This window comes from Cornus florida, unplaced genomic scaffold (assembly GCF_030987335.1).
Source record: "Cornus florida cultivar Cherokee Brave unplaced genomic scaffold, ASM3098733v1 CherokeeBrave_3.0.0_Hap2_Chr06, whole genome shotgun sequence".
Classification (NCBI taxonomy): domain Eukaryota; kingdom Viridiplantae; phylum Streptophyta; class Magnoliopsida; order Cornales; family Cornaceae; genus Cornus; species Cornus florida.
In genome coordinates, this window is record NW_026775576.1 from 81,310,705 (window position 1) to 81,337,518 (window position 26,814).

At 33.5% G+C, this 26,814-nt stretch overlaps 3 protein-coding genes, 1 long non-coding RNA gene and 6 other non-coding genes across 10 annotated transcripts; 2 read left to right on the forward strand and 8 right to left on the reverse strand.

The window, feature by feature from the left end:
• Positions 1–264: 264 nt before the first annotated feature.
• LOC132315490 (small nucleolar RNA Z122) lies at positions 265–352 on the reverse strand. Its single transcript, XR_009483677.1, has one exon. It is a non-coding gene; the product is annotated as a small nucleolar RNA Z122 (small nucleolar RNA).
• Positions 353–557: 205 nt separating this feature from the next.
• Positions 558–2,525, reverse strand: LOC132312324 (uncharacterized). The gene has a single exon (XM_059810662.1). It carries the CDS (start codon positions 2,138–2,140, stop codon positions 884–886), a length of 1,257 nt encoding a protein of 418 aa, XP_059666645.1. The 5' UTR covers positions 2,141–2,525; the 3' UTR covers positions 558–883.
• Positions 2,526–8,128: 5,603 nt separating this feature from the next.
• Positions 8,129–8,210, reverse strand: LOC132315491 (small nucleolar RNA Z122). The gene has a single exon (XR_009483678.1). It is a non-coding gene; the product is annotated as a small nucleolar RNA Z122 (small nucleolar RNA).
• A 106-nt stretch (positions 8,211–8,316) lies between these two features.
• On the reverse strand, positions 8,317–8,406 carry LOC132315479 (small nucleolar RNA Z196/R39/R59 family). The gene has a single exon (XR_009483667.1). It is a non-coding gene; the product is annotated as a small nucleolar RNA Z196/R39/R59 family (small nucleolar RNA).
• An 83-nt stretch (positions 8,407–8,489) lies between these two features.
• On the reverse strand, positions 8,490–8,570 carry LOC132315478 (small nucleolar RNA Z195/SNORD33/SNORD32 family). The gene has a single exon (XR_009483666.1). It is a non-coding gene; the product is annotated as a small nucleolar RNA Z195/SNORD33/SNORD32 family (small nucleolar RNA).
• A 97-nt stretch (positions 8,571–8,667) lies between these two features.
• Positions 8,668–8,749, reverse strand: LOC132315528 (small nucleolar RNA U31b). The gene has a single exon (XR_009483711.1). It is a non-coding gene; the product is annotated as a small nucleolar RNA U31b (small nucleolar RNA).
• A 319-nt stretch (positions 8,750–9,068) lies between these two features.
• TRNAH-GUG (transfer RNA histidin (anticodon GUG)) lies at positions 9,069–9,140 on the reverse strand. Its single transcript has one exon. It is a non-coding gene; the product is annotated as a tRNA-His (tRNA).
• Positions 9,141–11,215: 2,075 nt separating this feature from the next.
• Positions 11,216–17,133, reverse strand: LOC132312325 (uncharacterized). Its single transcript, XM_059810664.1, has 4 exons — positions 16,633–17,133; positions 15,334–15,498; positions 12,664–12,717; positions 11,216–11,678 (listed from the first exon to the last, which is right to left on the reverse strand). The coding sequence occupies exons 1-3, from the start codon at positions 16,946–16,948 to the stop codon at positions 12,683–12,685; spliced, it is 516 nt and encodes a 171-aa protein (XP_059666647.1). The 5' UTR covers positions 16,949–17,133; the 3' UTR covers positions 11,216–11,678; positions 12,664–12,682.
• A 1,701-nt stretch (positions 17,134–18,834) lies between these two features.
• On the forward strand, positions 18,835–20,972 carry LOC132312326 (uncharacterized). The gene is made up of 2 exons (XR_009483244.1): positions 18,835–19,183; positions 20,625–20,972. It is a non-coding gene; the product is annotated as an uncharacterized LOC132312326 (long non-coding RNA).
• Positions 20,973–25,203: 4,231 nt separating this feature from the next.
• Positions 25,204–25,770, forward strand: LOC132314966 (uncharacterized). The gene has a single exon (XM_059813729.1). The coding sequence runs from the start codon at positions 25,328–25,330 to the stop codon at positions 25,691–25,693; it is 366 nt and encodes a 121-aa protein (XP_059669712.1). The 5' UTR covers positions 25,204–25,327; the 3' UTR covers positions 25,694–25,770.
• Positions 25,771–26,814: the final 1,044 nt, after the last annotated feature.

The window sequence follows — 26,814 nt, forward strand, 5'->3', positions numbered from 1 at the left end:
TTGTCTCACTTGTAAGAACAAATTGATGCAATAAATAGCTTGTCCTATTGTCTTGAAACAACAATGTAATTATAGTAAATCAAGAAATGAACGCCCCGTGCCAATTTTGTGATTCGACATTGGCTAGAAGAGTGAAAAAGGAAACTTCCTAGAACCGTGTCATCCACCTACTCTCTCTATATACAGAATTTCATTTATTATTAACTAGTATAATTTAGTAAAAACTTAATATATATATAGTATATGATAATTAATAGAAATGAGTTTGGGATCAGACTGACGAGCAAATTAAAATACTCAGCAAAGCTGGAGCCTCTGATAATCTGTTTTTATGTTGGCATCATTTCCCAAACTCCAAAAAAAAATTAAAATAAACAATAATTTAAAAAATAAATAAATGTAAAAGCTGATGTGAAAACTGAGCTAACATGTTGGTTGTACAGATAGAATCCAAACCAGCCCAGCCCAATTGATTGTGAAAACACAGCACAGCACAGCAACCACAAACTTTGTCTTTGTCCAATACAAAAAGCACCTCTATAAAGCACAAGAACATATAGAGATAGAGCGATAGAGAGAGATTGATTCCATGTCTTATCTTTTCAATTTCAGGTAAACAAATGAGAATTGAAAACCCCAACAAACAAACCCTAAAAGATCTAACATTGGGTTTTCAGCATTAGGGTTAGCTCCTGCTGCATAACTAACAAGAAAAAAGAAAAAGAAAAAAGAAAAAGTAGACCCGCATATTTACAAAACCATCTAAATCGTCATGTGAGAATGCCTGAACAAAAAGACAAAAAAACGCATAACAGAACTTTCAAAAGCAAAGGACCACTAGTAATGTTAAAAACCTGTTACCAACTCTCTACTATGGATTGCATCAAGTTCGATCCGTGCGGTTCCTGCTATTACTATGTTGATGATTTCTACTTCCTCCTCCTCCGCCGCCGCCGCCGCCGCCAACTTCCCTTTTCTGCGGCGTGGAGAAGAGGGGAAATCCAAAAACACCAGACTTTGATGAACCTCGGAGTGAACAAACCGGAACGTTGAGAACAGGAGTGATCCTAACATTAGCTGAATACGATCTCTCCATTCCTCTATGCTTGAATCTTGGACCTCCATTGAAGCTACTTGGACTGCTTGAGCTCCTCTCCAGACCCTGGAACACAATCTTCCCCGACGAGTTCATGCGTGGGCTATCGACGGACGCGCCTCGGCCGGTGGTGGTAGTCGATTCCGGTGCTCGGCGCAATGGGCTCCGGCCCATTCTCGTCGCCGTCGGATTATCGGACGGTACTGCCCTCGGCTTCACCACTCTTACTCTAGGAGGATTACAGCTAGTGTTTTGAGTCTGGCTCTTTGTGATGAAAATCGGGTTCTGATTTGGATTGTGCTTCTCCGAATCGAGTGATAGCCGAGGAAGGTCGTCGTGCTCGTGACCGGAGGACGACGACGACAGCGATAACCGAGACGAGATCGAAACGGACTCGCTATCGGTGTCCTTGAGCAACGGAAGGCTCAGAGACGAATCGATTGCTGCGTTGGAGGATTTCGAGCTTCGATGAAGAAAGTGCTTTAGGGATTTTGGGGGATTGCTGTGCGACGATGACGTTTTGTGGCTCTCGTGCTTGGCATTCGTGTTCTGGTAGAGCTTCTTCAACCCAAGAAGCTCCTTCCACCGACTTGAACACCTCGGTGCCTTGGGAGAGAACAAGTATGGATCAGTGTTGGAGACGTCTGTTCTCCGTCGAGACTTCGCAGTTTCCGGCGATCTGATCTCCGAGGATCTCACCGGCATCACTGCAGGACGCATCACGGAGAGCTGCAGAGGCACGAGCTTCCCGTCGGAGAATAGCTCGTCGGCGGGGAGCATAGTGACCGGATCTTCGAGCCTGAACTCGAAATCACCTAAGGAAACTTCTGGATCTGATGTCTCCGGTGGATCTACACCCTTTTCAGCTGGACAAGGAGGTTTCGATCCGGCAATCTTCGACGGCTCTCCATCGCCAATTTCTCGGCTGAAAGAGATACGAGGACTCAACCATCCGTACGACGGGTACGTCGCCGGACAGTCCAGGAAATTTTCCGGCGACATTCCGATGTTGTTAACGCAAGCTGAAGCCATCTCTACGATCATGCAACACTTAGAATCTCTGATAAAATCTCCGATCAAGTATGATAAATGCTCAAGCAGTTAGTTGCAAACAAAAAAACCCTACATTCTCCGGAAAATGCCAAGCTATTCGAGATCTAGAGAGAGAAACTTCAGATATGAAAAATCTAGAGAGAGAACAGGCAGAGGGGTGGCGTGGAGATATTCCCGCTTAGCTAGGGTTTGCAAATGCTTTGTTTTGTAGCGTAGTGGAGTGTGTGCGCTCTTAGTAGTACAGTGAAGGTTGCATATATAAACATATACGTATACATATGTATGTAAATGTTCACATACATATATATATACACTATATACGTAACTAAGTGTATGACACATTGGTCTTATCCAATAGTGGCCCATTGAAGGGCAGTTCATGGGCTAAATTATTCATGTGTAGGGTTGATTTTGTTTAGTTATTAGGGGATATGTAGGGTTACCCTGGAATTATATTGGGTTTCATGTAATGTTGGAAGATAGACCCACCAAACATTTATTTTTGGGCCATGAAAAGATCAAATTTTCCGTAAAATAAGAACATTTGGTCCTTAAAAAGTCCACCTCTTTATTCATGGCTCTTTGATTACACTGTGTGAGGTAGGTTTACATGTCTGATTGTCTGAATGAGTACTAATTTAACTTCTATTTTATTTTCAGACAATCTGATTGTCTTTATGTATATTGTTTGATTGTTTGATCAGATCTTAAGTTTGGTAATATTAAAAAGCATCTGAGATTTAAAATCAAATAAAAATTAGATTAAAGCTTTTTAAAAAGATTTGTTGAAGTTTGAATTTAATTTTTTCGCATATTCCCGAAAGAAATTTTACTTTAATATGCTCGACTTTTGATTGATGGATGGTTAAAAAAAAAAAATTAAATACAGGCAATAAGCCTATGTTGACCAATTGATGGAAAAAAAAGCTTATGTCGACCAACCGTCAATTCTCTTCAACTTGCGTAATATAATGATCATTTACAATAGAAATGCCGCCATTCTTGATGACGATAATTGGAATCCATTGATGATAAACCAAATCTCTACAATCTATATATACTCAACCAACTAGATCCTAAAGAGGACCATAAATATGAGAGCGAGTCATTAAATGAGGTATGGAAAAATCTTCCTTTTTTCCTCTTAACCTCGCTAACTAGATTGTGAGAGGGTCTTCGATCGATACCAACTGAAGTGACTGCCATCATTGTTTTGAAACCCCCAACAACATCCACGAGAATATATGTAACGGGTGGGCGCTTGCCCATTTATCTAAAAACTCGAACTGTTAGGTAAGGCTGCATACCCACCCATTTATACCTAATCTTTTTCCCATCCGATTCCGATGTGGGACAAAATGACCCTTGTTACATTCTCCCCCACCCAAACTCGCAACGCCCTCGTTGCGGTTGGGCCACCTTGCCTACCCGGGATGACTCACCCGGACGCCTTCCGGACCGGGCGCTTGGCGTGGCACCGGATCAAGGACTGGGTCTGGCTCTGATACCAACTGTAACGGGTGGGCGCTTGCCCATTTACCCAAAAGGTCGAATTGTTAGGTAAGGCTGCATACCCACCCATTTATACCCAATCTCTTTCCCATCCGATTCCGATGTGGGACAAAATGACCCTTGTTACAATATACCAGTAAGGGCTCCAACTTCAATGATACTTTATTGTCTTCAAAAATAGAACATTACAAAATAAAATGGTTAGAGTTCAAATTCAAGCAAAATGGATATGTGAGTTTCTTGCCAATTTAAAAATAAAACATATTTATAAGAGTGTAGCTTGGGCGGGCTAATCCAAACCCAACCCAAAATGAGTCCAGCCCGTTTTTTCATAGGCTTCGGTAACAATGTTTTCAACTAAGGCTTTGTTCGAGTTGAAAAATATCAACTCGAACTTAATTAGGGTTACGTTTGTCAACTATTTTTACAATTAAGGTTATACCTGAATTAAAAATAACAACTTGAACTTAATTAAGGTTAGGCTTCGGTTGAGGTACCAGTAACCCAAGCCCAAACTGAACCTGAACCCAAACCCGAATTCTAATATTATTTTTATATATATTTACTATAATATTTAAATCATTTAACCTTTTTTTTCAACTTCCTTTTTAAAATCTTAATTTATTTCATGTTAACATTTTAGAATTAGTTTTCTTATAATTTGTTTGTAATTTTTAAAAATTTGCATTAAAAAAAAAAAAGAAAAAGAAAAAATTGTTATTAGGGGTAATCTAATACAAAACTAACCCAAGATTACATTAGTCGAGATTGACTTGACTTTTGAACTCGAAACCTTCTAAGTTAAACAATTTAAGTATGAGTTAAATTTGGAATGAGTAGTTACTAGACTATGATTAAACATTTTATATATTGGGTCGGCGGTACAACTCGAGTTGTATAGTTTTTATGACTAATTTACTAAATGTCCGTAATGTGTGACAAAATGACTTTGTTTGTTTGAGTGTATAATAGTTTTTGAGAAATATTTTTTTGTGTTTTTTGATCTTTGTTTGTCGTAAAATATTTGGGAAGAAAAAAAAAATTAAATCATAAAAATAAAAATTTTACCTAAAAAAATATATAGTATATGAGAAAAATATTTTACCTGAGCCTATATGTTAAATCCTTTCCATTCTGATTTTAAATGCTAGACAGCAAAAAAAAAAAAAAAAAAAAAAAAGGACGGCATGATAAAGGCTACAGATTTCAATTCCTGAGTTTGAGTGAATAATTACAAATACTCTAAATTTTAATTTACATAGCTTAATGGAATCTTTTTTAAGGTGAGAGGTGAGAGTTGAGTATGACATGAAAAATTAAAATAAAAATATCAAGTGACATGAAAATCACTGGAAAGTTCAAAGTAATGTTAATAGAATATTTAAATTATTTTAACTCTTTTTTTGCGTATTTGGAGGATTGGTAGTGAAAATTCTTGTATTTGGATGTTTCAATGATTGGTAATGAAAATTCTTGTATTTGGATGTTTCATTTAAATTATAGTATTTGGTAGCATGGACAACATTTTGTTTGTTTGGAATGGTTGTGTAGAATTATAAAATGTTAGGAAATATCAAATCAGTGTTTTGAATATAAGATTTAAAATTTTAATTAAATTTCTTTTAATCTAAATTCAAGTCACATCTACTGCAAACCTTGGGTAGGAGAAGAGAAGGCTTTTCGGGTCAAGTCGTCAGTCTTCACACAAAAAGAAAGAAGAGGGTAGGCCTAAAACCTTGACGACTTGACTGCATCGAGAAGGAAATCTCATGATCAATTGGTTATGTCTTTGCTTCTTAACTCGATGGAATCAAACATTACTTTTTCTCCTGAAGTGCTAGGGATCTTTGAGAATCTGTTAAGGTTGTGTGGTCACCAAAATCATGCCTCTTGGCCAATCAACCTTAAGAGGCCCAATATGTGTTTCACGTGCATATAATAACATACCCGGAGGCTTTAATGCTTGTTGGGTTTGGAATGAAGCATCAATTAACTACTCCCGAACATAGTTTAAATGAAGAAAAATGATACGTTTTTGGATCTTAATTATTGGCTCCTCCTCTGAATACAACGTGCTTGGAAATGAGTCGAAGAAAAAGAAATATTTACGGGATTTTTTTTAAGAATTCCAACGTGATCCAACCGCCCTGTATTTGAAGGAGGAGTCGGCAATTGAGGTCGAAAGACCTATCATTTCTCTTAAATAAAATGTCATATTCAATATTTGTGCTAATTGGTCATATAAATTTATTTATTCTTTTTTTTTTAAAATATAATTATCTAATGCGCCTTGATGATTCAAAATATACGCGTTAAAATTTCCTTATTTGTTTGATGAGAAATACGAAAGGAAAAAGGAGAAAAAAAAAGAATTAAGGGACGAATTTTTTATTGGATCCGGACTGACGGGGCAAGAACCGTAGCTTTGCCTTGACAGGGCGGAGATCTAACCAATTGAACTACAATCCCAGGAAAATATGGAATACAAACAGAAAATGCAATTCTTTTTTATTCCTCCGTATCAAATATTTCTGAAGGACATGGAGTTATACCAATTCATGGCAGATTTATTTCATTTTATCTCTAATATGTGCCATTTCAATCATGAAGTGACTCCGCATAACATCATTACGTGTCCAATGTTTTTTTATTCTTCTTGGCGTATGATATTCTAGATTCACGGTTTTTTCACTCTAGTTAGCCATTATATATGATCGAAAAAAAAATTTAATTATGAAAACGTTTTGATAGGGCCTTAACTATAACTTGAAATGAGACAAATAAAACCTTTGATATCTCGTTTATATACCAAATTGTGCAATGAAGAATAAATATATTTTAATAAAAACTCTTAAATGATATTTTAAAATTCACAATTATTATATTTTTTAAACTTTAAAAAACCTTCTTACCAAATATGTTATACTTGTATTTTTTTTTTGCTTTCTATCAAAGCACACATAAAAAAATATTCCCAAACATGCTTTTCAATTTTGAACAAACATACCAAACTTGAACACTTTTTTACCAAATATACAAAAGCAAAAGACAGAATACAAATATATGTAATTAGACTTGCTTTTCAATTTTGAAAACCCTTGTTTTGTTAGTGCCAAACACGTCCTAACCAAGTTTGCAACCCTGATATATTATAATTATTAGGGTAAAGTGCAAAAAAAAAACCCTTAACAATGTTTAAATTTGCATATAACCCCTCTAAACTATGTTTTGTACATAAAACCCCCTAAACTATCACATTTAATTACAAAATGCACCATTGTCTTTCCTATTTTTTATTAAATAACCATAATACCCTTTTTTATTGAATTACACTTAATATATATATTTTTTCGTATTCTCTATTAAATTTACATAAGTTTGCCCATAATTTTTTAAATTAATTAAATAAAAATCTTAAATAAATTTTTTTGAAACAATTTAAATAATTTTTTAATTTTGATAAATATATTACATTAAAAAGAAGATACTTTTTTATTTACGTAATTTATTAATTTTTTTAAAGCGAATATAATAAACTTTATTATAATAAGTTAATCATTTTAAAAAATGATAGCTATAAATTTATTTATTTATTTTTCTATTTTTATAATCATTAAAGTAAATGATATAATTAATATTTAAATAAAGAGAAAATATAATAAAAGTAATTTAGTAAGACATGATAAATTTAAATTTAATAACAAAAGGTAAAATAATATTTTGTGATAAATTTATCCTTAATTGCAACAAATTAATAATTTAGGAGGACAATCTTTAGTTGGAGGAAATTAGTTACAAAAAGCCAATAATTCACAAAATTTTTACACTTTACCCTAATTATTTTGAATAATTAAAAATGTTATAAAAAACTGCCTTATTATGCATAAACATGTACGCAAGCCAACTTATTGTTCTAGGTTATTTGAGATTCGCCCATTCAATGTATACATTCACCACTCAAACTCGTTTAAAGCCATATTTTCGGTTGCTCAATATTTTAGACAAAATCAAGCAAAAAGTAGATTTCTGTGTGTATTTTTAAAATTATATAATAGAAATTATTTTTAAAATTATATAATATTTTATTAAATAACCATAATATAATTTTTTTTCTTGTTAAAATAAATTATAAAAAAAATTCATACTAATTTGATGAAGTATTCTCCATTAAATTTACATAAGTTGTCATTAATTTTTTTAATTAATTATTTAAATAAAAATTTTAAATAGAAAATTTTGAAACAATTTAAGTAATTTTTTAATTTTAATGAATATATTAAATTAAAAAAGAGATATTTTTTATTTAGGTAACTTATCAATTTCTTTAAAGTGAATATAATAAACTTTATTATAATAAGTTAGCTACAAATTTATTTATTTTTTTTATTTTTATAATCATTAAAGTAAATAGTATAATTAATATTTAAATCATTATTCAAACAAAATTGATTACTATTTAAAAAAGAGTTTGAGATCAGACTGACGTGCAAATCAAATAATCAGCAGAGCTTGTGCCTCTGATAATCTGTTTTTAGCATCATTTCCAAAACTCTTTTATTTAAAAAAGAAAAAGAAAATTACAATAATGTGTAAAAGAGATTACAGATTTAACCGAAACTAATTAAATAAACTGTGTTCTGAAGTTGATCTATGCGTGCAATCTCAGTCGAAAGATGGTGAAATTTATTTTAATCAATCACTATAAAACAATTCAGTGTATTCGATAAAATTCATCATCAATTGCACCAAGACACAACAAAAAAATCAAAATTAAAAAAAAAAACTAAACTTATTTTATATAATTAAATTGGGGGAAAAAAAAATAAAAGAGAGATCAGATGGTAGTGCATGTATATAAATCATCATTGGATGTTACAGAATATACTGGATAAACATCATCACGCCTCTCCAGACTGGTAGCAATACAACAAAGTGTGTGTATGGATACAAATAATTACAGTACAATATATATAAAAAAAATAATATAGATGGTGTTTGGTCAGATGGAATCAGATAGAGTATGTCAATCACCATCAGGCATCTGAAGATGCCTATAAGACTGGGGCGACAACTAATATCATCATTCTCCTCAATACCCATATTATTGAATATATATATAGAGAGAGAATCAACATACTGCTCAATACCTAAATTATACAATATACATATACACATACAGAGAGAGAGATTTTCAGTGAATATACCAGAGAAATCGTTGGTGACATGAAGAACGGAGAAACTCAGATTATAAAGAAGAGGGCAGGGGGAAGAGGAGTATTTAAAGAGGGAATTAGGGTTTTGGTATGTGTAAGTTGGGCCATGCTAAATATACAAAGGGCTGATATTGGCCCATTGCGGAAAGGAAAAAAAACAAAAAGAGAAAAAGAGAAAAGAGAACAAAAGTAAATGTGGCTGCTGGGATTCGAGCCCAGGTCTCCACGGCCACAACGTGGAATTCTAACCACTAAACTACAGCCACATGTTTGTTTGTCGTCTGAATTCATGTATTATTAATAGTGAAGTAGTTTTTTTAATCAACGCAGAGTGTGTGTGAACGTGTGCAAGTGGCACCGATAAACTATCACACTGAACGAATTACAGTTGTACACTTGGGTGTGGATGGGGTAAGTTCTATATGTACATTCAACATCCTTTTATGACACGGCCATGAACTTATCAAAACTCTAGAGTTAAGCGGCTTAACCTTGAATAGTACCAGGATGGGTGACCCTTGCGAAATCTCTGGTCTTGGTGAGCCAAAAGCGGACAATATTGTGTCTGGTTAGAGTGACGGTTGTTACAATCAGGATTCTATGAAATCAAATGTTTTATATTTTTACTTTGTCTTAAAGGCATGTTTATGTATTTCAGCCTTTAAATTGAAAAAAATATCAATATTAAGTAAATTGAAAAAAATATAGGAGATTTTTTGAACAGGGGTATTTATTTTTTTACTTTTGTTGGACTTTACCTTTATTTTAAACTTCAAATAGAATTCCAATTTTTTTTTAAAAAACTATTTTCTACCAATTATATCAGAGTTTCACCACTCCTTTCGAGTTGTTGACATTATTAAGAACTCAGTTTAACTGTATGTTGTAGGGTTTCATTCTCCCTTTTAATGGGCTAGACCTTATCAACAAATTCGGTCTTATTCAATTTACCGTAGAGTTTCACCGTCCCGTCCAAGGTGATCCTTGTCAACAACTCAGTTTACTGTAAAGTTTCACCCCCTCGTCCAATGTGTTGGACCTTATCAACAACAACTCGGTTTACTGTAAAGTTTCACCATCTCTTCCAATGCGTCGGACCTTGTCAACAAGTTAGTTTGTTGTAGAGTTTTACCGCCCTTGATAATCCTTATTCTAATAAATTCAATTTACCAAAAAAGAAAAAAATGTGATTTGATGTGAAATAACCAAGTGCAATGCTTAATACAGATTCAGATTGTTATATAAAGAAGGCCTGATATAAATTGGCAAAAGCCAAGTATAAAGAACATACGGGACAAATATAAGCTCATGCAAAATGACTGGTGACCAAATAACCAAACTCAAAATTATAACACCACCAAGTCGATAACCCATTAAACGATAATAAAAGTAACAAATAGTCCCACAAAGGCAGCTCACAAGCGAAGAAGACAGTATTCTCTGCTTTAACCACCATATTCATTCATTCATGGCCTACTTTGAAGGTGGTGGAGACAAGAAAGGAATGGTTGGGATGGTGGAGAAAGGCAATGGCGGCAATGCGAGTTTAGGCACGGTTGGGATGGTTGGTATGGTGGGAAGAGTAGTTGGCAATGGCGGCAATGTGACTTTAGGCACAGTAGGAATGGTTGGTATGGTGGGAAGAGTTGCTGGCATTGGGGACAATGTTGGCTTCGGCAGAGATGGTATGGTCGGGAGGACTGGCGTTGGAGGCATCGCCAGCAGATTACGAGCAGCATGACACATTTCGTTGCTTGTGATGGACAAAAATGCTAGAACGAATACATAAACATAGCTGTTGGAAGCCATGGTTATGTGAAATGAACCTGAGAATTGAATGGTGAAAGAAAGCAAATGGATTGATGTTATATATATGTAGGGTTATGGTAATATAATATGTTAAAATAAGTTCATTTTGGTTATGACTTTTAGAAGGTAGTTGGAAAACTCTAGACGTTGCTGTTGAAGGTTGTCATTAGCTAAACTCCTTGTTAGCAAGGTCTGCGCAACACCAGAGTTCACAGAAGTCAGCTAGAAATCAAAACACAGATAAGGTCTACGGTTAGGTTGAATATCTCAGAGTTCTTAAATAACCTAAGTACACCAGGTCTCGAAGTAGATGACACCTGAGAGGTGTGAGAGGTCATTGACCTCAACAAATTATCGAGAGAGAGTACAGAGAAAGAAATTTATCGAGAGAGAGAGTAAAGAGAAAATTTAACAAAGCCCAGACCATCGAGATCTTTTGAATCCAGAGTAAATGGAATTCCTCCCTCCCTAAGCAGTTTCTCTTTTTCATTCCGAGCCAAGTAACAACATTGCAACCAATGCAAAAGCCCACTTGAATCCAGAACATATATGTTTGATTTATTGCACAATAAAAGACTAGATATGAGGAATGAAAGTTATCCCCCCAGAGAGAGAGATGGTTGCATTCCAGTAACAAAAACCTTCAAAGCAGGCTTACATTACGAATTTCATGTTGGCTGCTAAATTGAATTGAATCAATCGATAACAAAAAATTGTCCCTAGAGCTCTTTTCAATTTATATTTTCCATTCTTTAAGTCAGAAGTCTCTATCATACACGAGTCAGAAATGCAGCTTTGCAATCATGTCAAATTGCTTGTATTCCCATCTTTCATGAGCCAGTAGGAAAAAATTTCTTTCCAGCATAGTTTACAGTGTGACCGGACTGAAACTCTTCTTGCCCTAGCAGAAATATCTTCCCCAACTTTCTAGTGTTGCTTCTCAGAAATAGTTAATATGAAACATAGAGTGTATTCACATCTTCATCCAAAATAATCTGGTGGTAAAATTAGTTTCCAGAGATTAATCATTGACAGGGCATTCTAAATTTCTAAACAAAATAGATTTCATCTAATTACGTATTTGTTCTAATTCAAAACATTTGCATAAAAATCTCAGGCTCAATTTGACACCAAGATAAACACCCTTAAATGTTGCATCAGAGGGTTAAACCATGAAATAACAGCTTGATGACTTGCCCTCAATGACCAAAAACAAGAAAAAACCCGTTTTTATTTATTTTCTGTATATTTAGACGAATACATTTTCATTACACCAGAGATATTTTTCTCTCTTTTATATTTTAAGTAGTCTCATTACATAAAAGATATCGCAGGTTTAGAAATGATTTTAAAAACTTAAACATAATAGGAGACATGGACTGTAATAGAAAATAATAGAAAAAGAGAATTCAAGTGACAGACCCTATTCATTCATATGGTATAAAGGCAACAGTAGTGATAAAAAATAATTTCAATAGTAACAAAACATAAAGGGTAGTCAAATAAAAAGTTGCTGCTAAGCTATAGGATTTGAGAATTTTATTTACCAAGGGTAGCAACTCTGGGGAAAATAATGTCAATGGTAGGCCTACCTCTAATCATCCCTTCCAAATATCCCGCATAGGGGGCATACATTCCACGTAGGAGGGACATACACCGGGAAATACATTCAAAACTTGCATTCATTCAAGAGCATGGTTTCGAATACAAATTTTAAATTTTGTTCAGAATACAAAAAATTGTGTATAAAGGCTTTGCTTCATCACAATATATATACATATATATATATTACTCTCACATATTAACATATTGATATGAACACCACCAACATTTAGTTTGAGTCATATTCTCTAGCACTCCCAGTAAGATGCAGGGTTCACGTCCAGATTAGGAAGCGGGTGTGTATCTCATATTTATAAAAGTAATAAAACTTATAATAACAATAACATGTTAATATTGAAAATAAAGATGAGAATGTACCTCTGACACACAATTCGTCCTAATGTTGTCCTGCACTACCTGTGGTCTTTTTCTCTGGAAACACACGAGCAATATCTAGACTGAGGTTCTAAATTACAGTCCAAGATACAGTGCAAATATGAATGAGAAAATGGCAAGATCAACAGTTTCAATTAAGAAAACACATAGTAGTGCATGCTTGGTATACATTTCAAAAAGGTCAACGGGTCCATGAATGTCCTATCAAACAACACACACAGAGATAGAGAACAAAGCTTTTTATTTCTCATTCTTCTAGACCAGGTTACATCAATATGAGTATATGTGCAACATTTAACACCAGGCAAACAGGACATATATTTAATAAATCATTAATAATGGGCAAGAAAACTACTCAAGTAGCATGACACCATGCAGGTTAATCTATAGGATTGTGCAGATCAAACTATATATATGATGTATCTTAAACATGGCAGTTAGGTGCGCCTAGGTCCCAAAAAATCTCCAGGCCCATCAAAGGTCAAAGTCAAAGTCAAATGGAGCGCCTCAACCAACTCCACACCAAACCCTTTCAATCAAGCTCACAGAAATTCCTCAATCTTGCACTTTTATTAGGCTCCTAGCTAAAAGAAACATGCCTTCTATTTTTACATCATTTGTTATATATATATATATATATATATATATATATATATATATATATATATATATATATTTATAATGACCCTTAACGAACATGATTTATTTTATATCATGATTATGCTTTCTTTTTCGGTAAGTAAGCAACACACGCTACCCCATGTGGGACTCAAGCTGCTCACCTCCACTTTGGAGAGGAGAGTTCCTATGGACCAAATATAATATTCAATTGTTCATATCCTTCAATCTTATCAAATATTTGAATAATTACATTAATTGGTTTTAGTTCTCAATTCTGAATATTTATGATAATAGAATATACGTCTTTTTACTGTTTTACATTTATAATTACATTTTAGTTGGTACTTGGTACATAGACATATTGAACGGATTTATGCGTTATAATTTACCTAATTCTTTTAATTAATATGTCAAAATTTCCATTTTAAAAGAATTTCTTATAGTTGTGTTGCATATCTTAAATAGCTCCGAACGTACATTGATTTAATTGAATTCATACGGAAATTGAAAATATATGTCTATTGATTTAGCCAATCCATAAATTGATATGCTAAACAGTTCCTTTATTTCGATCTTAATTAGTTCATTTATTATTATTATTATTTTTTTTCTAAAATAGATTTATTATGTGTTTTTATTACATGCTCCTTATTTCAATTAGGCTAGTGCCTTAAATTACGTATTGTGCTTAGGCTCCAAGAAACCTTGACGCCTCAATGCACCTTTTTTTGTGTGTGTGTGGATAAGTTTACTGCACCTTGAGAGCATAATAGCTATGATCCACAAGCAGTTCAAGCGAAAAGTGGAAAACACATTCTTAAAAAAATGAAGTTTTAAGAATTGATTGGACTCCAAATATCCATTTAATACCTCTTGTAACCAATTTTTAATTTGAGTCAAGTCTATTTATGCTTTTCCAAGTTAACATTTTGTCAGACGTTCTTGGGTCATATTTTAGGTTAAGTTGTAATATCAGTTCCTTATCTGTACTAGTCAAAAACTCTAGATTCCTGAACATAAAATGTAACTCCCATTTGAGTTTTCATTGCCTGCCTCTAAATCGTCATGTGATGTTTTCTTTTAGAAAATAATAAGTTATACTCCGTAGCTCACAATTCAACTAATAACCAGTATCAAAGGAAATTTTCAGCAATTGTGCCCTTCATAAATCACATGATGCAATTCAAACATTAGGTGAAATGCCTAGCTTCTTGTTCTCTTTGCTTCTCTTATTTCACTGCTCTTAAGCCTTTAAAAAATCACACCAAGATTTTCACGATTCTTTCCAACCCTTGAAATCCAACTTTGATAAACCTAAACATTCCTTCCATCAAACTGATTGAAAACTCTAGGCTAATTATGAAAAATCACAAATACAAGCCTTAGTAGTTCACAGGTGCCTAGCTTCTTGTTCTCTTTGCTTCTCTTATTTCAGTGCTCTTAAGCCTTTAAAAAATCAAACCAAGATTTTTACGATTCTTTCCAACCCTTGAAATCCAATTTTAATAAACCCAAACATTCCTTCCATCAAACTGATCGAAAACTCTAGGCTAATTATGAAAAACCACAAATACAAGCCTTAGTAGTTCACAGGTACCTCCCACCCCCCACCCCCCCACAAAAACCAAAATAATAATAATAAAAAAATAATAATAAATTTGTATTTCTTGCCAGAATATTACAAAAAAAACTTCATTCTCTTGTTACTCCCATTATCCCATATAAACCTTACAACTTCATATTTTTCCCAACCTTTTGGTAAAAACATAAAAAATAAAAAAATACAATAATCAGCTCTAAAACCAATGTCCTACATTTCTTGGTATCATAAGTCAGTAAAAAAAAAAAAAAAATTTACCCCAATAAATGGATTATAACTACATTGATTGAACTGCTAAGAAGTAAGAACATCAAGTGTGCAGGGTACCATATTCTTTGTATATATCATTAAAAGACATAAAGAGATAATAAACAAGATTTAACTCGTGCACGCCAATGAATAGAAAATAGCTTACAGAGAAAGATAAATACCATGCACCAAGCCGGCAGAGAGCATCCGATCTATATTATCTACACGCCTTTGTATAGATTTTAAAACTGAATTCAATGATGAAACTCTTTTTCTAACACCAGAAATTTTGGCAGCATACTGCATGATGAATGGCAAGGGCGCGTCTTCCAGAAGTTGATCAAGCTCTGCCGAAGTACAAGAAATGAACCAAGCAAAAAAAATCAACTAAATTTTGTTAAGCAAAACTAGGACAAACCTAAGGCCATGAAAATAGTAATGCCGCAAAATTTCTATCCTAAGTGGAACATATGACTATTTAGAATATCACATATTTATCTCAATTGGTAAAGTGCCAACAAGTTATCGTGATTGAGTATGTATCATATTTGCAATATCAATGGAACAAACATCATATTAAGGGAGAATCCTTATCCTCTATACAGTTGCCATAGCCATTATTTAGAAATACAACTTATCCATTGATTGGCAAAGGGATATCAATTTTACATATACAAAAAATGCTTCCATTCAATGCCATTAAGCTTAGCCCACCAATTATGAGCCTCGAAGAATCCTTACCCCATATTTCATTGCTCTGCATGGATGGTTATTTTTAAAATTTAAAAAGAAAGAATGAACACTCTGAGATTGTTGATCTAAACACTTGGACTGAATAATAATCAGACTACGGTTTAAGACACACTAAATGGAGAAAACTGATTCTTGTAGCCATCCCTAAATAATTGGGACAAGGCTTTGTTGAGTAAATAAATCCTATGATTCTCAAGGGATTTTATTTTATTTTTCCTTTGGCAAGAAAACTCACAAGCCCACTTGCCCCTATGGGAACTTGAACCCTCACCTTCCACTTGGAGAGGTAGACCTTATGAAGTGTTCCTACTTTCTTTCATTTCTTTTTAACTTTGACAGGGGTTTCTGAATTCTGAAACAAGTAAATTGAAGTTTACTTCTCATAGTTCAACATAAAATGTATAACGTCGAGACAGTTGATCATCACAACACCACCATATGCTACTCACAAGTTAATAAACCAAGTGCCGCATTTCATGCATTTTAGAAAAATAAACGAATTAGATAGTCATTTCTACCTACAAATTATGTGTGTACGCATCTATGTACTTCGTATTTGACCTCAGTGGCTGTTTCATTACTTATGTCAGACCATTCAATTAGCTTAAATTTTAAGTTGAGATTAAAAATAACAACAAATAATCAAAACCCACAAATCAAGATGGAAAAAATAAATAAATAAAAATATATGAGGAAGTGAAAGAGCTGAAGGTAAATGATAAAGTTACCTCCGGTAAGACGATCGATGGCGGAGGAAAGCTGTTCTTGGCTGCGAGTGGTATCTTCAGCTCTGGAATCAAAATCCCTAATCGCGAAAGAGAGAATAGAAGAGAGCCCTTTGGCCAAAGAAGAATCGGAACTGTCGCTCACGCTATGATCTTCAACATTGTTGGTGGCTCTGGAGGGTTCGTGCGTTTCCTTCGCCGTCGACGCATCAGCACCATGTTCTGCGGCGGCGGCGGCATCCGATGGCTCACCGACGACGACACTGGCCTCCTCCTCAGTTGGATCATAGTGATGGTTTTCTAGGGTTTCATTGGACATGGTTGATGAAGTTCATGGAAATTAACAGAACACCTTGATATATTAATCGATTCTGGTTCGAGATTGACGGAGAGAGAATGGAGGGAGGTTTGGTTTGAAGATCGAGAGTTGAGACTTTACAGTCGGAAGAGTAGAAGAAATTACTTTTTGGCGGTGTTTGGTTGTAGGGTTTAGAGTATACGAATCCATGTTAAAATATCATGTACCGGAATAACCACTACCTATCTAGTTTATGATACAATAAGATTAGTGTCCTCATAAGGACCTGTCTCGTGCCGGATTCAAATGAAAAAAGTAAAATGAATATAAATAAGTGTTAGTACCACAAGACAATGGGGCCGAAACCCCATCCTTATCCCCGTTTACAATAGTTAACCTCATCCTCGCTCCAAAATTGTTTATAAATTGGGTGAGGTAAGGCGGGACGGGGACGAGACCGAAGTGAATTTTGTAAAGTATTTTTGTAATTGTAATAAAAATCTAGCGAAAATAAATTTTTAGCTATGATAATAAATATTTTTTATAGTGATAAAAAAATATTTAATAATATTTCGTGATTGGAATAGAGTAAATTATGATTTGTTTAATATATACCTAATATTATTGAATATAAATTAAATATAAAGACAAATTTGTAATTTATTATTATAAAGGAGGTTGGGCGGGGTGACCTTTCCCATCCGTACTTCATAACCATGCGATTTTCAATCTTAATTTTCATCCTCATCTCAAAATCATTTAACCATCTTTATAACTGTTCTAAAAGGGAAATGGTGGGGCGGGTACCTGACGGGGCTAAATATTTTATACTATTAATTTTGTTGCACAAACTTTCTAGTTTTACCAAGTGCAAATTAGTTCAATTAAACCCCTCAAATACTTTTATCTTTTAACTATATTTTAGTTTTTGCCCCAGTTGAGTGAGTAATACAAGAATCAACTTATTTTTGGTATTCTAATGTTTGGCATGTGTACAACACCAAAAATATGTAAAGCCTAATATCCAAATTCAAATTTAAGAAAAACAATTCAAACTTAAATAAATGTAAGATCAATTTTGTATTTCTTTTATAATATAATTAAATATTTAAAAATCATAATAACGAAATATTTTTAAAATTTAAAATTATAATTAGAAATGAAAAAAATAAAATTATAGCTAATAAAAGAAATTGTTCTTACAATTCAAAATTATCATAAGAAATAAAAAAATCAAAATTATAGAAAATAAAAAATATTTATTTATGTATTATGAAGTAATTATTAATCGGAGAAGGTTTGAATCTTTGTGGGTTTTAATCAGTTTCTCTTAGGGCATGTTTGGTATGGTGGAATGAATTGGAATGGAATAAGAATGGAGGTGGGAATGGAATGAGAATGGAATGGAATGAGAATAATGATTCTCATTCCACCATTTGGTTGTAAACATGAAATGTGTAAAAATGGAATCTCAATTTCATTTCTCTGTTTGGTAAGAAAGTTAGAATAGAATGAATTTATATTGTTTCTTTAAATTACATTTTATTATTAGTAAAAAAAATTAACTAAAAAAATTAATTTGCAAAAATAAAAGGGAAAGAGATAATAAAGAGAGAAAAATAAATGAGATAGAGAGAGGGGGAACAAATAGCATATAGATACATATTATATATATATATATATATATATATATATATATATATATTATATTTTATATAGTGTTTGTATGCGTGAATTATCTCTTTAAATTATTTTATTACTTTATTAATTCTTAGTGGGAATGGAATGGTCATTCCACCTCTCAAGAAGTGGAATGGGCATTCCACCTTTTTGAAGGAATGCCCATTCCACTTTTAATGTGGCACACTAAACAAGAGAATGAAAACAAATGCATTCCATTTCACCTTCATTTGATTTTATTCACTCACACTAAACATAGTCCTAACTTCATCTTAACCCGATTAGAAATATACCAAACCCATTCCGGGCGAGACGACCCGAAGTCTAATTTATTTATTTATCTTTTCCTAGATGACGCAAAAAAAAAAAATTCAACTTTCTAAAAAACTGAGTGAGAGAAAAGCCCATTGGGGTAGAAGGCCCACTAATATTAGGGTTTCCAACTCAGCCTATATATGTAATGGTGCCGCTTCCCCTCATTTTTCAGGGAAGGGTTCTGGTTTTCTCTGGAGAATTGGGCGAACTCAGGCCGAGAGGGGTTTTATTCAAGAAACTTGAGCCAACATGAGGGCTAAGGTTCGTGTTCCCTTGTATAATCTGCATAGCTTGTCGTTATTCTGTAGTTTATGATTTCATGAATTTATTTTTCTATATTCATTGTTTGATTTTTAATAAACTGTAGAATAATAAAAAAAAAGACTTTTGCGATTTGTTTTCAGTTCGTACAGATTGTTACGGTTTGATGTAGTAGTTTTTTATTGAGGATTTTCTTCGATTTCGACCCCTCTTGAAGATTGATGAAATATATATATTGCTATATTTCTTTCAAATTTGTTTGGTGTTTGATCAAGATTCAGTTCAAGTATAAGCAGGATTGAGACTTTAATAATCAGAAAATGCTTGAAATACTTTCAATGAATCGTTCATAGGCCTTCGTGTTATGTTCTATATAACCAGTTTATGCTGTATAGTGTCCGATTCAAGTACAAGGAGGATTTAGACCACCTTTATGAAATAATTTTGAATATTTACCAAAAACTTTTTGTGAACTTTTCTAAAGCCTGTTCATTTCTTCATGTTATGTTCTATATAACCAATTTACCAAAAGGTTTACCATTAGATAAGTTTGATGCATCTTAAGTTCTGAACGTTATCATGTTCCATGAATTGCAAAAGGTTAGGATGTAAGTAGATGGAGGATTGAGATCTTAATAGGAAATTTATGAAATACTTTTGAAGACAAATTTGATTCATAATAATTTTATAAAGTCGTCATGTTCCATGAATTGCTCAAGCTTGGGATGTAATTGCCCGCATTTCTTGGCTGATAAGTATTACTAATCTGATATATGTGGGTTATAGTAATTTGTGATGTTTGTTGAGTACTATTTTGTGGAAATACCAAGTTCACGGGATGGTTGCGACCTTTACACCATTGCATTGTGAATGTTGTATTTTGTTGGTTTCGGGCTGAAAATTATGTTGTAAATGGTATAATTCTTTCTGTTAACAACATGTGAAATTATTGGACTTTTAATTGCTTCATGTTCATTATGTACTGTAAAGATCTATGTTTCTGAGGGAATTTGGTTTTTTACTGGATAAGGGCAACAATTTAGTATCAAGCAATGTTGTTAAAGGCGCACCTAGGCATCTAGGCTAATGCAGATGCAATGCAACAATTGCGCCTTTTGTTTGTCTAGGCGCGCCTTTCACAACATTTGCTCCTTTAATATGGAGTATGAATATGCTTTAATATTAATTCAAATTTTCAATTGTTTCCCTCACTTCACTTAAGTGCATACCTTGCCTTGTGCCTAGACTCCAAAGGACATCTAGCTCCTTGGGCCTTTGATAATATTGGTATCAAGAGAATATAACATCATTAACTTGGTGGAAGATCATGACTGACTTTTGAAAGGGAAGTGCTATAGGGCAGAAATGTCGGTAAATTAATTTTTTGTACTTTACTAGTTTTGTTTCATTCAATATAGTGGTTTTCTTTTGCTCTTCACAGTGGAAGAAGAAGCGCATGAGGAGGTTGAAGAGGAAGCGCCGAAAGATGAGGCAAAGATCAAAGTAAACAATGGCTGTGGATAGCAAAATGACTTCTTTTAATAGTCTTTCATCTTTTTATCAGCTTCTGTGATGGACTGTGGCAGTTGTGATGTATGGTGGGAGATTTTAGCGGGAAGCTTAATCATGTTATCTATGCTGTTTCTACAAATTTTAATTTCAGGTTTTGTATTTCGATGAAGTAAGTTTTAGGGTTTATTGTTGAGCAGAATTTTTCTGATCTTGTTTTCTATTTTATTTGGATCTTAGTGTTTCTGAATCTTATATTAAGACATAATAAGTTCTTTAACTGCGTGGCTTATTATGAAGTAATGCACGTGTTGACTATCCACTATCCTATTGCATAATATATTTTTGCTTTGCGTACTGCATTGTTCTTGCAATGGATTTCAAGACACTCAGTTTAGGAGTATGTAGGTCCTTTTTCTACATACTTCTTAGTTATTCTTGATGTGAAATAGGAAGAAGCTAGTTAGGGGGTTCTCTAGCTAATTGACACTTATTGTGTTTATCCTCTAGTTGTCGTAGACAACTTGTTTCCAAGGGATGCCTTGTTGATGATTTGTAATTTTGTTTTATATCTATAGAAATTTTCCACTTTACCCAGGAAAAAAAAATGGAGTTTTTCTCATTCCAATGTGAGAGGGCCTTTAATAGACTTGATGATTAAATATGTAACATATGATCAATTTTGAGAGATTCACATATTGGCAATTGAAGATTTAAGTGCCTGATTGGATTTTGGAGGATACTTTATTAGACTTCTATTTTCTGAAGAGTTTTAAGGAATTATTTGGTTCTGGATTGTAAGTTTTGAGTCTGTTGTTTTTGTGTGTTTTTTTGATAGGATGGTTTGGTTTCGTCAAATTTTGTATGCACTTGTTTGGGATTTGCTTTTATTTTAAAAAATTAGGTGCGTTTGGTAACCGTTTTATGGATATATAGTGGATGCTAATTTTGGCTCAGAAGTGAGCTTTTTATACTGCGGTGCGATATTTTAGGGTCACTCTTTATTATTATTATTTTTTAAAATTGTTATTAATTATTAAAAGTTATATCATCACATATTTTTTAACTAATTGCAAACTTAGTGTACAAAGAACACTTCTTTTATTCTAATAGCAATATGGGTTTTGGGTTTTGGTTGATGCTATATTTCAGTTGAACCCCAAATGTAAAGCCCATTTGGTTGATGTTATATTTGAGTTCCATTTGGGGGTCTCTCTTCTCAGAGGTGGATTGATCATGAGCTCATTGGAAGAAAATTACATGACCGAACATCATTAGCTTTTTTTTTTTAAAGGCAAACAAGAGCGAAGCACAGGGCAGGGACAAACCCAGCCCAATAATTCAAGCATATAACCTCCATTAACGGCATGATTAACCGTTAATGGAGGTTGTAAATTAACTCTCATCCGAACTAAAAATAAATTATACACGAAGAGCATTGGGGGGCACTTTTATCATTGTTAAGAATTTTGTTGAAGAGGACTATAGAAGAGTATAGAATATTGTAGAAATTGTAAAGACATAAATATTTAAGTGTAGAGTTATAAAAACTACTATATTATAGGTCCTCCATCGGTGGAGAGGTTTGAAGAATTATTATATATATATATATATATAGGCTAGAGTCCAATTTGTAACATGAAACTTCAAGAATGAAAACACATGCGGTGTAAAACACCATCACAAAGCAAATCCTTCCCAACGTTGCAACGACAGACAGCTGTTACACTCGCAGTAAAACAAGTGTCACGTCTATTACAGGTGTCGGTAAAATAACTTCCACATACCTTTGCGCTGACACGTTACTATAACAGCTGTTACTTATGGTAAAAGAAAACCTTTGCTATGGCTATCATCTGAAATATATATACAATTATACATGGATATGTATACAGAGTTGAGATATGGCGAAAAATAAAGAAGATATAAAGTATGGAAGAACACATGGAGAAGGTGAAAGTTATCGGGTGAAATGCAAGGCAGGCAGTTCAAAGAAAATTTGGGAACCACTTGAACCCCTCGATGTCTTCCTCAGCACTCCCTTAACAGTTGATCGCTTCTTTAGGGATCCCATAATGAGGAAGGCGTTGCTCCATTCTCAAACATCTAACCCGCTTACGGTTGTTGATCGCTCCTGGCGGCGCATTGGTGGCGCTACCAATATCTCCATCGGTCGAGCTACCAACGTCTCCTGCGCAACTAGTACATCTAATGTTAACCCTATTCATCATCAATCCGAGCTGCCGGACGACACTGCCTCTACAGTAGGTCCCACCACCACCACATGTGGTTGATGAACTAGAGTAATGTATTAGGTGAAAAGTCAATAAAATGGTTAAATCTTTTTCAAATTTATTCTTTAGTTATTTAAAGAAAATTTAAAATTGACAATTTAGAGTGTGTTTGTTAAAAGAGATGGGAGGGAAGAAAGGATATTAATAGAGTAATAAATTAGAGGAATGAAAATTTGATGGATGAAGAATATCATTTTGGATTGCAGCTCGATCTCTTAATGAGAGAGAGAGAAAAGGATGAAGATTGTATAATATGTTAAGTGACATTATTATCTTTCATTAGTTTTTGTGAAATTATATTTATATATATATATACACACACACACTAAGTATAATTTATCATTCTTCCTCTCTTACATTAACCTCTTTATTATAGAGGAGAGAACTTTTACATATTTTACTTTATTTATTTACTTATTATTATTTTTTAATAAAGAAATAGTGGTACATTTCTAGATGTCCAGAGAGTCTCTCAGAGAAAGAACTGCTAGTTGGGGGGCGCTAGGCCCTATATTGCAACGGTGGATCCATAATTATAGCTCGTTTTTAGAATAGATGGCACAAACAATTGATTCTGATCAAATCGGATTGGTTGTTTTTGTTCGGTCCCAATTCAAAAAATATAAAGTCATTTATAAACATGCATTGTGATTCTGGATATATACTAAATCGAATCGAACTAAATTGTTATATAATATATATATATATATATATATATAATGTATAATACATATTTTATTTTAGTGATTCTTATACTTTTAATAATCTTTATCTAATTCAATCTCGTTGATGTAAGAACTTTGAAAGTTTATTTTTGAAACGATTGTGATGAACTTGTTTCAAATATTCAAGATTGAAGAAGGTTTGATTGAATTTTTTTTATTAAAGGTTAAAAAGTTTGATATCGAACAATAATTTAAGTTTGATATCAATGAGAATAAATACTTTCAAGTAAGAACGGCACTTGTCTTGTTGTTTTCCGTTTTTAAAATTTTTTTGAATGTTAAATACTTTGTGTGGGGAGCTGGACCATATGTTTTTCTATAAACTCACTCTTTCATTGTATGACATATATACAACCTTGTTTTTTTCTTCTTAAGGATTCATCTTGAGCTACGAAGGAATTGAAAATGTAAGGTTCCTAACTAGAGTTTTGTGTAAGAAATGTTTTTTGACCTCTATGTTGGTTTTTTTTTATAAACTTATGAAGAGTTTGCTCATCCAAACGAAAACGACCAGTCATCATCAGTGCATGTCTGTTTGCATGCAGAACAGGTTCACGAGGCACACAAGATCATCCCAGACTGAAAAAGTAAGGAGAGATATACAGGCATAAAAAAATATAAATAAGGAAGAGTTAGCAATAGAGAAAAGAAGGCCCGCAAAAGAATTTTCTTTTTCAGGTAAAATAAATTTTTTATTTTTATTTTTTTGGTGTTTGGCAAAAGTTTAGGTTCACATATATATACTTAAATAGGGTGAGTATGAATTATGAACTCTAAACTCATTGTAGGTACAGAACGAATATGAATTTGTTCATAATTAAACAAGGTGAGTATGGATTTAGTCAAACTCACTCCATACTCACCCCATTGCTATCCCTGCACTTATGAGCGCATTCTTTATAAATTCAAGAATTTTAACTTTGTTTTTATCGTTTTGGTAGCTAAAGATGTTAAATGCAAAAGTATATTTGTAAAGGTTATCTCTCCTCTTTTACCAACATTTTTGCGGGTGAACCTCAGGCTTAATGTAATTAGAATTGCTGTAGGAGTTTAAAAGGGCCTTAAATGTTAAGTAGTTAGATAATTATGAATCACAATTTTTAAAGTAGACAATTATTTTAGAACAGAAAAAATATAGAATGAGAAAATATTTAAATTATGTGTATTGTTATTATTCTATTTTTTTAATGACAATGGTATAATTCTATTTTTTTGTGAAAAAAATTGTGATCCCCTTTAAATTGTCTTATCCTGCATTAAATTGTGCACGAAAAGCTCAAACTCATTTACAATAGGAAAATTATATAAAAAAGGGTTGTGAGATAAATTCAATTTAGTCAAAAGACAAATCTTCCACCCGTCATAAAAATATTTTTCATTTCAATGAATTGTACGGAGTTGAAGGCAGGTGGCAAAACAAAAAAGACACCTGTAAGTCTTGTGCTAAAAACAACTTCCAGCTGTTGCTATATCGGATATATATAAACAAAGACACCTCTTGCTATACTGGACTCGTCATAAAAAAAAAAAAAAAAAAAAAGAAAAAAAAAAAGAAAAAAGAAAAAAGAAAAAAAGTGTTCCATAAATAATTTTTGGAGTGTGTGAGAAATATAAAAATGGCGAAGAGCAAGGATGATGTAAAGTATGGAACAGCACAAGCGAAGCTATCAGAAGATGAAAGTTTGAGGGTGAGATACAAGGCAGGCACCCCACTTGAAGGAGGGAAGATTGTGGACTCTGAACCGGTTGATCTCTTCTCCAGTGCTCGCAACACCGATCAAGGAGGGAAGATTGCGGACTCTGAACCTGTTGATCTTTTCTCCAGTGCTCGAACCTCGACACCTCCTCTAAACAAGGGGGCCAAACATCTGACCCCACCCCTCCACACGACCGTGCAACTCCAGGAGGAGACAACGCTGCTCCCACCACCACCACCACATCTGGTTGATGCATGCATGAGCAGGAACCAAAGGAGAGAGTAATTCGAGTGATTGTATTTATTTCTTTTTTCCGCAGTTAAGACTTAATTTAGAGTTAGTTTATACAAAATATACTGCATGTATCATGTTCTTGTTAATTTAGTGCAATATAACTAGTGCACTTAATTTGCCCTGTTGTCCTGCTACCTACCACTTGTGAGAGGTGGCATAAAGTGCTCAAAATATATATATATAAAATAAAATAAAATAAAAGAAACCGATTTGAATTGCTATCAAGAAAGAAAGAAAGATAAAAGATCGAGTTAATTTTGCAAAATAGAAATAGAAATTAAGAGAGATTTAACAGTTATTGTAAACAATATATCCTTTCAAATTTCACAATTGAACTGAGAATTCGTTGAGATCCATTGATTTGAAATTTAAATAAAAAGTATAGTAAAATGGAGTAGTGCTGAAGTTTAAGTCACACGTAAAAGTGAGTCCTACGGGAATTCGACGTGGTACAAATTTTTAAAATTTTAATATTATTTCTCGCTCAAACTTGTAATACTCTCGTTGTGAAATATTTTAAGAATATTTTTGATTGCAAGTCATCTGGCGCTGGGAGTATACGGGAAGAATAAAAGGTTTAGAGACTGCTTGCTTTGTGGAGAAGATATGACTGATGAGATGCTCTATGTGCTCTGAATGGGCATAACAGGTTGCCTCAATCATGGGCGGAGCTTTTAGCCTCAATAATGGGCGGAGTTTTTAATGGGCTAACCTGGACTATAACCCAAGTCTAATCTTTTTTTTTAAAAAAAATTTAATACTAGTATTTTTATTCGCTCAGTCCATATGTAATTAATTCTTAATACTGCTCGTTCTCTTCCTATCAGCTCAATCTATTGTACTATTCTTCTTCCTATCAGTCCATCCATAAGTGATATGTAATTAATCTCTTTAGCCACTTCCTCTCAACACACGGTGATATTTTCCCTCATAGGGTTTGGCCGATTTGGGGGTCTAGCAAGGAACTTGCAAAGACTTGAGAGGGATTCAATTTCTCATCTTTTTGAACAAATATAGATAAAAAATCAGTGAAGAGAATACATCGAAGAAGAAAAATCTCTCTGAGATCAGAAAACTCTATTTACATGGGATATGAGGCGATTGCAGGCCTT